Here is a 10,682-nt window from a genome sequence, read left to right on the forward strand (position 1 = left end):
AGGCAAACTCCGCGCCCCGCCGCGGCCGCAGGGGGGGGACGGGGACGGGGGGTGGGGGGGGGGGAGCGGGCAGGGAGCGTCGCGCAACTCCGCGCCCGCCGCGCAGCCGCAGCGCCAACGCCCACCCCGCTGCGCCCCGCCCCGCTCCCCTTCGCCCCGCCCCCGGGACGGGATGGGAGGGGCCCGCGCCGAGGGGTAACGGGTGCGGTGTGGGGCGGGTGATGTATGGGGCGGGTGACGTATGGGGCGGGTGATGATGTATGGGCGGGTGACGTATGGGGCTGCTCTGTGGGCGGGTGATGTGATATATGGGGCGGGTGACGTATGGGGCTGCTCTGTGGGGCGGGTGATGTGATGTATGGGGCGGGTGACGTATGGGGCGGGTGATGATGTTATGGGGCGGGTGACGTATGGGGCTGCTCTGTGGGGCGGGTGATGTGATGTATGGGGCGGGTGACGTATGGGGCGGGTGATGATGTATGGGGCGGGTGACGTATGGGGCTGCTCTGTGGGGCGGGTGATGTGATGTGTGGGGCAGGTGATGTATGGGGCTGCTATATGGGGCAGGTGATGTATGGGGCAGGTGATGTATGGGCGGGTGATGTATGGGGCTGGTGCGGTGTGGGGCTGGTGATGTATGGGGCTGCTCTATGGGGCGGGTGATGTATGGGGCAGGTGATGTATGGGGCTGCTCTATGGGGCGGGTGATGTATGGGGCTGGTGCGGTGTGGGGCTGGTGATGTATGGGGCTGCTCTATGGGGCGGGTGATGTATGGGGCAGGTGATGTATGGGGCTGCTCTATGGGGCGGGTGATGTATGGGGCTGGTGCGGTGTGGGGCTGGTGATGTATGGGGCTGCTCTATGGGGCGGGTGATGTATGGGGCAGGTGATGTATGGGGCTGCTCTATGGGGTGGGTGATGTATGGGGCTGGTGCGGTGTGGGGCTGGTGATGTATGGGGCTGCTCTAGGGGCGGGTGATGTATGGGGCTGGTGTGGTGTGGGGCTGGTGATGTATGGGGCTGCTCTATGGAGCAGGTGATGTATGGGGCTGCTCTGTGGGGCTGGTGCTCTGTGGGGCCCGGTCCCGTGCGGGGCCCGGCCCCGGCCCGCGGTCTGCCCAGCACCGCTACCTCGTCCTGGCCCGGGACACGGGGACGGACCGGGGCCCACGGCGGGTGCTGTGAGCCCTCCCGCAGCGTCACCCCCCCACACCCCCCCCCCCCCCACCAACCCCCAAACCAGCCCCCCCCCCCCCCCGGGTACCCCGATGGGGCGAGACCCTCCAGCTGGGCCCCCCCCACCTCCACCCTCCCCGCGGCCGAATCTGCCCGCACCCGGACGCAGACGGGGACACGGGGTGGGGACACGCAGCTTCCCAGTTTAATGGCTTTGGGGGGGGGGGGGGCGGGGGGCGACGGGACCGGCACCGAGCCTGCCCCTCACTCTTCCGTCCGCAGGATCCGCAGCAGCATGGCGTGGACCCCCTCGTCCATGAACCCCTGCGGGGAGGAGAGCTTCGCTGTGGGGCCGGATCCGGCCTCCCAAGGGGGGGGGGGGGGGGGGGGCAGAATTCGGTGCCGGGCTCCCCAGTTTGCGTTTTCCGGCATCGCGGCCAAAAACTGTCACCCCCCCCCCCGAAGCGAGGGGGGGGGGGGACGACGACGACGGGGACGGGGGTCCCACCTGGGCGGCGTTGAGCAGGTGGGTCCTGTAGACGGCCACGATGTCCCGGTGGTTTTCTGCTGGACCTGGGGAGGAGAAGAGGGGGGTGGGGGTGACAAAGAGGGGGGGCGAGGTGGCAGGGGGTGACGCCGGGTGCTGGCACCCACCTCCAGCTGGAGCTGGAGCCGGGCGCTCTGGCCGCGGAGCCCAGCACCTCCGCCGACAGCTTCTCTGTCTCCTCCAGCAGCTTCTTCATCTGGGGTCGGGTACCGGGCGGGGGGAAAGTTGGGGTGCTGGCGGGGACCGGCCGGTCCCCGTCGCACCCCGGGGTTGTCCCTTTTGCTGCCTTTCTGCCCGTGTGTCGTCCCGTGTGTCCCGTGTCCCCCCCCGCCCCCCGAGCTGGCTGGAAGATGGACTCGGGTGGAGAAGAAGCTCCCGGTCACCCCAGAGGTCCCCGGGCAGGTCCCCGGCCCCCCCAAACCCCTCTGCCCCTGGGGGTGTCGGGCTGGTGAAATGCAGGGGTGAGGGGCAGTGGGGGGAGAGAGGGATGGGAGGGGGACGGGATGGGGACAGCGATGGGGAGGGGATGGGGATGGGAAGGGGACGGGGAAGGGGACGGGAAGGTGACGGCAATGGGGACAGCGATGGGAAGGGGACGGGGAAGGGGACGGGAAGGTGACAGGGATAGCGATGGGAGGGGGATGGGGAAGGGGATGGGAAGGTGACGGGGACAGCGATGGGAAGGGGACGGCGATGGGGACAGCGATGGGAAGGTGACAGGGACAGCGATGGGAAGGCGACGGCGATGGAAGGCGACGGGAGGGGGACAGCGATGGAAGGGGATGGGAAGGTGACGGGGACAGCGATGGGAAGGTGACGGCGATGGGGACAGCGATGGAAGGCGACGGGAGGGGGACAGCGATGGGAAGGGGATGGGAAGGTGACGGGGACAGCGATGGGAAGGGGACGGCGATGGGGACAGCGATGGGAAGGGGATGGGGAAGGGGATGGGAAGGTGACGGGGACAGCGATGGGAAGGGGACAGGAAGGTGACGGGGACAGTGATGGGAAGGGGACGGCGATGGGGACAGCGATGGGAAGGTGACAGGGACAGCGATGGGAAGGCGACGGCGATGGGAAGGCGACGGGAGGGGGACAGCGATGGGAAGGGGATGGGAAGGTGACGGGGACAGCGATGGGAAGGTGACGGCGATGGGGACAGCGATGGGAAGGAGACGGGAAGGTGATGGGGACAGCGATGGGAAGGGGATGGGAAGGTGACGGCGATGGGGACAGCGATGGGAAGGGAGCATCGACAGGGTGATGGGGGTGAGGGGGGATGACGGCGATGGGAAGGGGTCCCCGTCCCTGCCGGCCCGCGTCCCAGGCCAGCCCGGCCCTTACCTTCCCCTCCTTGTCCCGGCAGGCCCTGGAGAGCTCGCCCGCCCTCGCCCGCAGGCTCCCCACGCTCCGCTCCAGCCCCTCCGCCTTCTCCCGCAGCTCCCGCGCCTCCCGCTCCCGCTCGGCCGCCCGGGCCACCGCCGCCTCCTTCGCCCGCCTCTCCTCCTCCGCCGCCGCCCGCCAGCGCTCGGCCTCGGACCCCGGCCGCTCCCCGGGGAGCTCCCGGCTGCGCGGGGCGGCGGCGGTGCCGGCGAGCCGCTCCAGCAGCCGCGGCACGCGGGGACCCGGCGCCGTCCCCAGCTCCTCGCCCAGCTCGCCCGGCGCATCCTCCAGCTCACCCGGCAGCCCGTCCCCGTCCCCGTCCCCCTCCATCTCCGCGACGAGTTGCAAGGCCTCGTGCTGGGACCTCACCAGCCCGTCCAGCTTGCGGTGCAGCTCCCGCAGGACGCCGGCGTCGCCGGCGTCGCCGGCTGCCTCCCGCGCCCTCTCGCCCACCCCGTCCCGCAGGGCCGCCAGCTCCTGCCGCTGCCCCGCCAGCTTCCGCCGCAGCCTCGATGCCTCCTCCCGCTCGGCCGCCGGCGCCCGGCCCGGGGCAACCGCTCCGGCACCTTCCGCCGCCGGTTCGGCGCCGGGGTCCTGCTCCCGCAGCCCCCGCAGCTCCTCCCGCAGCCGCTCCCGCTCCCGCCCCAGCCGGGCCAGCTCCCCCAGGAGCATCCCGTTGCTCTCCTTGAGCTCCAGCATCTCCTTCTCCAAGCTCCCGCCCTCCCTCGGCGGCTCCCCTTGGCTCTTCCCGCCCGCGGCCGGCTCCGTGCCGTTCACCGGGCACCGGCAAGGTGCCGTCCCGGCGAGCGGCCGCGCCGGCTCCCGCTGGAGGTTTTCCAGGAGGACGCGGGATCCCTCGAGCATCTTGGCGTGGGTCTCGTCGGCGCGGCTCAGCGCCTGCTCCAGCCCCACCGCCATCTTCTCCCAAGCCGCCAGGCTTTTCCGGACGGCGTCCGCCGACACCACCTCGTAGTGCAGTTTGCTCCGCAGGGCTTCCTCCACCTCCTTCCGCAGCCCCTTGCTGCGGGCGAAGGCGCTCGCCTTCGCCGCCCGCATTTTGGCACACTCGTCCCCCAGCCAGGTCAGGAACGGGGCCAGCGCCGGCGCGCCGCCGGCGCCGTCGAGCTGGGCCGCGGCTGGGCGTCCTCCGTCCCCCTCTTCCTCGGCCGTCGTCCTCCTCCTCAGCTCCCCCACGTGCTGGGCCAGCAGGGCCAGGCAGGCGCCGTCCTCGTCCTCCGTCCCGTCCCCGGCTTCGCAGCCGGGCAGGAGCCGCGCCAGCTCCCGCACCCGCTGCCGGATGCCGGCGGCGGCGGCCGCCAGCCGCTGGCATTCCCGCGTCTTCCTCGCCAGCCGCTCCTGCAGCCGCCGCACCCGCCGGGCGTCGCACCCGTCCTGCTGCTCTTCGTCCTCCTCCTCCTCCTCCTCGCTGTCGCTGCCCAGCATCCCCTCTCCCCGGCTTCCCACCTGCGGCGCGGGGTCCCCGGCGCAGCCGGCGCCGTTCTCTGCCGGGAGGAAAAGAAACGATCCCCTTTTTCCCTTTTTTCCCCTTTTTTCCCCTAAAATAAGCAGCCGGGCGAGGCCGGACGGGTGACGGGGGCGACGGCGGGTGGGGGCTCACCTCTCCCCCTGCCGCGGGCACCGCGCAGGAGCCGCCGGAGCGCGTGGCTGGGGGTCTGCTCGGCGTAGCGCCGGTGGTCCTCGTCCCCCAGGGCCGCCCCGTGGCTCAGCAGCAGCTCGGCCGACTCCAGGCTGCCGTGCTCGCAGGCCAGCATCAGGGCGGTCCTGCGGGAGCGGCGGCACGGTGGCACAGTGGCACAGTGCCTGATGGCATGGTGACACGGTGGCACGGTGGCACGATGGCACGGTGGCACAGTGCATGATGGCACGGTGACATGGTGGCACGGTGGCACGATGGCACAGTGCATGATGGCATGGTGACATGGTGGCACAGTGGCACGGTGGCACGGTGGCACGGTGGCACAGTGACATGGTGGCACAGTGGCATGGCAGCATGGTGGCATGGTGGCACAGTGGCACAGTGGCATGATAGCACAGTGGCTTGATGGCACGGTGGCAGGGTGGCACAATGGCACGGTGGCACAGTGGCATGGTGGCACAGTGGCATGATAGCACAGTGGCTTGATGGCACGGTGGCACAGTTGCATGGTGGCACGGTGCATGACAGCATGGTGGCATGGTGGCATGGTGGCACAATGGCACGGTGGCACAGTGACATGGTGGCACGGTGCATGACGGCATGGTGGCATGGTGGCATGGTGGCACGGTGGCACAGTGACATGGTGGCATGGTGCATGACGGCATGGTGGCATGGTGGCATGGTGGCACGGTGGCACAGTGACATGGTGGCATGGTGCATGACGGCATGGTGGCATGGTGGCATGGTGGCACAATGGCATGGTGGCACGGTGACATGGTGGCACAGTGGCACAGTGGCACAATAGCACAGTGGCTTGATGGCACGGTGGCAGGGTGGCACAGTGACATGGTGGCACGGTGGCACGGGTCCGTCCCCCCCCCCCTCCCCGGGGACGGCTCCCCACAGCGGTGGCTCTCCGTGGACACCCGGGTCCCTTGGGGACAGGGGACAGCACCGGAGCTGTCGTTGCACGGGGCATCTCCAGGGTCCCCATGGAGCAGAGCCGTCGAGCCATCACCCCGGGCACGGGGGCAGAGCAGAGAGCCCCCCCCCCCCCCCCCGGCCCCCAAACCTCCCCCAAATTGTCCTACCAGTGTCCCCCCTGTCCCCGCGGCCACTCGCCTCTTGTCCTTGTCGGCCAGGTTGGGGTCGGCCCCTCTCCGCAGGAGCTGGGCGCAGATGGCAGCGTGGTTCCCCCGCGCCGCCAGCATCAGGGGGGTCTGTCCGTGCTGGGGGGGGGGGGACGGGACACACGGGGACAGACACGACGCGGAGGCGCCCGTCAGCCCCCGCCATCCCCGGTCACCCCCTGCCACCCCGCCCCGGTCCCCACTCACGGCATCGGTGACGTCCAGGAGGGCCTCGTGGTCGCAGAGCAGCAGCACGCTGGAGGCGCAGCCCGAGGAGGCTGCAGGGGTTGGGGGGGGGGGGTCCGCATCAGTGGGGGGGGCTGGCTGTCTTTTGGGGGGGGGGCTGATGGGTCCCCCCCATAAGAGCCTTCAGTGCCCCCCCGGGCTGATCCCAGCCTGGTCTGGGGGTCCCCGGCACTCACCCGCCCAGTGCAGGGGGGTTCGGTTCTGCCCGTCCACGTGGCCCTCGTTGGCACCGTACTGGGGGGGGGGGACACACGGGACACAGCGGGCATGGACCCCATGGACCCTCCCCGAGCTGGGGACGGGACCCGGCGTCCTGCCCTGCCCCTCCCCAACCCCGTTCCCGTCCTCGTCCTCACCCCCGTCCTTGTCTCCATCCTTACCCCTCTCCCCATCCCCAGCTCCATCCTCATCCTCCCCTGCATCTCCATCCCCGCCCCCCTCCTTGTCCCCGTCCCCATCCCCGTCCTTGTCCCCATCCTTCTCCCTCTCCCCATCCCTCTCCCCATCCCTATCTCCATCCTCATCCTCCCCTGCATCTCCATCCCTGCCCCTGTCCTTGTCCCCGTCCTCATCCCTCTCCCCATCCCTATCCCCATCATCCCTATCCCCATCCCCAGCTCCATCCTCATCCTCCTCTGCATCTCCATCCCCATCCCCTGTCCTTGTCCCCATCCCCATCCTTGTCTCCATCCCTGTCCTTGTCCCTCTCCTCATCCCTCTCCCCATCCCCAGCTCCATCCTCATCCTCCTCTGCATCTCCATCCCCATCCCCGTCCTTGTCCCTCTCCCCAACCCTATCCCCATCCTCCCCCCTCTGCATCTCCAGCTCCATCCCATCCCCATCCCTGCCCTTGTCCCCATCCCCACCTCGTCCCCATCCCCGTCCCCATCCCCACCCCATCCCTGTCCCATCCCCATCCCCATCCCGTCCCCATCCCCACCTTGTCCCCATCCCCATCCCCACCCCATCCCCGTCCCTGTCCCCGTCCCCACCCTGTCCCCGTCCCCATCCCGTCCCCAGCTTCATCCCCACCCCATCCCCGTCCCCATCCCCACCCCATCCCCGTCCCTGTCCCCATCCCTGTCCCTGTCCCCGTCCCTGTCCCCAGCCCCGTCCCGTACCCGCAGCAGGACCTTGACGCACTGGGGCTGGCAGGCGATGGTGGCCAGATGCAGAGCGGTGCTGCCTGCGAGAGACCAGCGGGCTGGGCGCCGGCAGCCGAGGGGGACACGGGGGACGCCGGGGACACGGCCAGCGGGGAAACCCCCCCCCGCACCCCCCAGGGGACGTCTCGCCTTGGGGACAACCCGCCCCGGCGTGGTGGGACAGGGTGCTGCCCCGGGGCTCGGTGCCTTGGGGCGCGGGTCCGGGGTACGCTCAGCCCTTTGCCATCACCCGGGGGGGGGACGACGACGACGCAGGGACCGGACCCCGTCCCGGCTCGGCCCTGGCCCTGCCAGGAGGCGTCCCCACCGCTGTCCCCCGCTTACCGTCATCGTTCTTCTCGTTAACGGGGGCCCCGTGGGCCAGCAGCAGCGTCAGGCACTCGGTGAGACCCTTGGACGCGGCCAGGTGGAAGCTGGGGGAGGGCGAGAGGGTGGCTGCCACCGAGGTCCCCGTCCACCGCCCCGGGGACCCCCCCCCAGTGTGTGTGTGTGTGTCCCCCCCGCCCCGGGGCCGACGTACGCGGATTGCCCCACGGCGTTGAGCTTGGCGGGCCGGGCCGTCTTGCGGCAGGCGAGGGCGGACACCCTGCCCACGTCGCCCTTCTCCACCGCTTCCAAAAGCTTCTGGTCCTGCTTGTTCCAGCTCTCGACCTGGGGGGGGGGGGGTGTGGGGGTGTGGGGGTGCAGGGGGTGGCGAGCGGCTCTGGGGAGAGGGGACCCCCACCCTGCCCCACCGGCTGGCGAGGGGAAACTGAGGCACGGCTTCTCCAGGCGGAAGGGCCGTGGCAGAGGCAGAGCTTCGGGGCTGACCCCTCTTTCGGGACACGTGTCGTCCGTGTCTGTGTGTCGTCCCCCCCCCCCAATTGTCTCCCTCTGCAGCGGCGCGGAGCCGTGCCTCAGTTTCCCCGCTTGTTGGGGGGCTCCATCAGGGATGGGGTGCCGGGGACCCCGCGTCCCCGCGGAGCCCGGCCCTGGGCGCCGGCCGGGGAAGGCGAGGCGAGGCAGGCGAGCGTGTCCCTGCCTGCGCCTGCCCGGCTGGTTTGTCGGGCTGCCGCCGCGCCGTGCCGGGCTCTACCGCGGTGCGGGGCGTGGGTGGGCATCGGGGCCGAGCACCGGGACCGGGGGCCCAGGCCGGGCACGGCGACCCGCAGCGGGGCCGGGGTTGGGGCTGGGGCCAGGATCGGGCGGAGAATCGGGGCGTCGGGGCTGGGATCGGGGCTGGGATCGGGGCTGGGATCGGGGTTGGGATCGGGGCTGGGATCGGGCTGGGATCAGGGTTGGGATCGGGGCTGGGATCGGGGCTGGGATCGGGGCTGGGATCAGGGTTGGGATCGGGGTTGCAGCCGGCGTCGGGGCTGGGATCGGGGCTGGGATCAGGGCTGGGACTGGGGCTGGGATCGGGGCTGGGATCGGGGCTGGGATTGGGGCTGGGATCGGGGTTAGGATTGGGGTTGGGATTGGGGCTGGGATTGCAGCCGGCATCGGGGCTGGGATCGGGGCTGGGATCGGGGTTGGGATCGGGGTTGCAGCCGGCGTCGGGGCTGGGATCGGGGTTGGGATCGGGGCTGGGATTGGGGCTGGGATTGGGGCTGGGATGGGATTGCAGCCGGCGTCGGGGCTGGGATCAGGGCGGAGAATCGGGGCATTGGGGCTGGGATCGGGGTTAGGATTGGGATTGCAGCCGGTGTCAGGGCTGGGATCGGGGTCGCAGCCGGCGTCGGGGCAGGATGGGCGCTGAGCACCGCGGCTGGCTGCGGTTCAGGACCGGCGGGCACGTGGGGCCAGCTGGCAGCAGCGGGGCCGGAGCATCCCCTCACCCCAAATGTGGTTGCAGCCCCCCACCCCCCGGGGCAGCACCCATGGGTGCTTGCAGGGCACCGAGGCTGGGGTGTTACCCCCACCCACAGGGGGTGGGGAGGGAGTCCCCAACCCTGGGACAGGCTGGGGGGTGTCCCCCCCCCGGGGGGGGCACGGGACTCACCACCACCTGTGAGCTGGAGCAGGAGAACATCCGCTTCATGGCGGCCGAGGTGGGGTGGTGGTGGGGGGGTGCTCCCCGGGACCCCCTCCCCGCCGCCGGGCCGGGGTGGGTGCGGGTGCCGCGAGCGTCGGAGGCGTGTGGGTGCGGGTGCCTCGGCTGCGCGTCCTCCGCCCCGTCGCCTCCCCACGCCCAGCCCGGGCTTGTCCCGTCACCTCCCCGGGGACCTCCCGCTCGCCATCTTCCCCGTGAGAGCCGGGAAAACCCTCCCCCCCCCCCCCCCCCCAACCCCGGGCACCCCAGCCGCGGGCGCCCATCGCCCCGGCGTCAGGCACCGTGCGAAGAGCAGCCTGCTGAGAACGGACGCGCTCGGCTCACCCCGAGGGGACAAGGTAGGGACAGGCGGGGGATGTGGGACAGGATGGGGGGGGGGGGAACAGACACCCGCCACCGCTCTCCCATGGCGGGGCGGGGGGGACACGACACCGATGGACGCAGGTGTGGGCTCGAGTCCTGACACACTCGCTGGCACAGCCGAGACCCCACACGCTCAGTGTGTGGCTGAGACCCCACACGCTTGGCGCGTGGCTGAGACCCCCAGGCTGAGACCCCCAGGCACTCGGTGTGTGGCTGAGACCCCACGCGCTCAGTGCATGGCTGAGACCCCCAGGCGCTCGGTGCATGCCACGGCCGCAGCACCCCCACCCTCCCGTTTCGTCTCCCCGCCGTCCCCACCCTGGGGGTCTGGATCCGGCCCTGCCTGCCGCCCGTGCCCCCCCCCCCCTCCCCCTGCCCCCCCCAGCCGCCCACCGGCGCCGTTTGGGTCCAAACTGGTCTTTTTAATTATTTTCCAATTTTTTTTCTTTCTTTTTTTTTTTTTTTCCTTCTTTTTTTTACAGTTAAGTCAAGGGGAACCAACCAACCGACCGATTAAAACCACCTGTCCCGGCCCCCCCCCCCCCCCCCCCGCCCTGGCCCGGGCAGCCCCCCAAAACCGGGGTGGGGGACGAGCTTTGGTAGAGACGGGCTCACCCCCGCTGGGGACGTCACCGCTGTCCCGGGGCGGGGGGGGACGACACACGGACGATGGGACGCGCATCCCACCCAGCGCTGGGACAGACCGGGACACCCCCCCCCCGCCCCGGCCGCCTCCTCCCCCCCCAGACGACAAAATAAATAAATAAATCCGAGGGGAGGCGGGGGGGGGGGGGGGGGAACATCGGTCCCAAACCGCTGTGGCATGTCCCGTCCCCCCCCTCCTGCCACCAGCTTGGAGGAGGGGGAGGGGGCGACCAGAAACCTCCCCCCAGCCCCATAAGGCTCCCACGGGAATAGCAGCTCCCCAAAACCCCCACCCCGCTGTCCCCAACCCCCCCACGGCCGGATCCTGCCCCCAG

The 10,682-nt window shown here is 71.0% G+C and overlaps 1 protein-coding gene across 1 annotated transcript; it reads right to left on the bottom strand.

Annotated features, from left to right (window-relative positions):
* Positions 1 to 1,441: 1,441 nt before the first annotated feature.
* Positions 1,442 to 9,411, bottom strand: ANKRD35 (ankyrin repeat domain 35). The gene is given in 13 exon segments (XM_076359913.1): positions 1,442 to 1,501; positions 1,686 to 1,741; positions 1,822 to 1,875; positions 1,878 to 1,920; positions 3,069 to 4,609; positions 4,726 to 4,889; positions 5,887 to 5,993; positions 6,102 to 6,172; positions 6,317 to 6,374; positions 7,263 to 7,327; positions 7,632 to 7,720; positions 7,828 to 7,958; positions 9,289 to 9,411. Coding segments are annotated over 13 exon segments (2,478 nt in total). The 5' UTR covers positions 9,328 to 9,411.
* Positions 9,412 to 10,682: the final 1,271 nt, after the last annotated feature.

This window comes from Aptenodytes patagonicus, chromosome 26 (assembly GCF_965638725.1).
Source record: "Aptenodytes patagonicus chromosome 26, bAptPat1.pri.cur, whole genome shotgun sequence".
Taxonomy (NCBI): domain Eukaryota; kingdom Metazoa; phylum Chordata; class Aves; order Sphenisciformes; family Spheniscidae; genus Aptenodytes; species Aptenodytes patagonicus.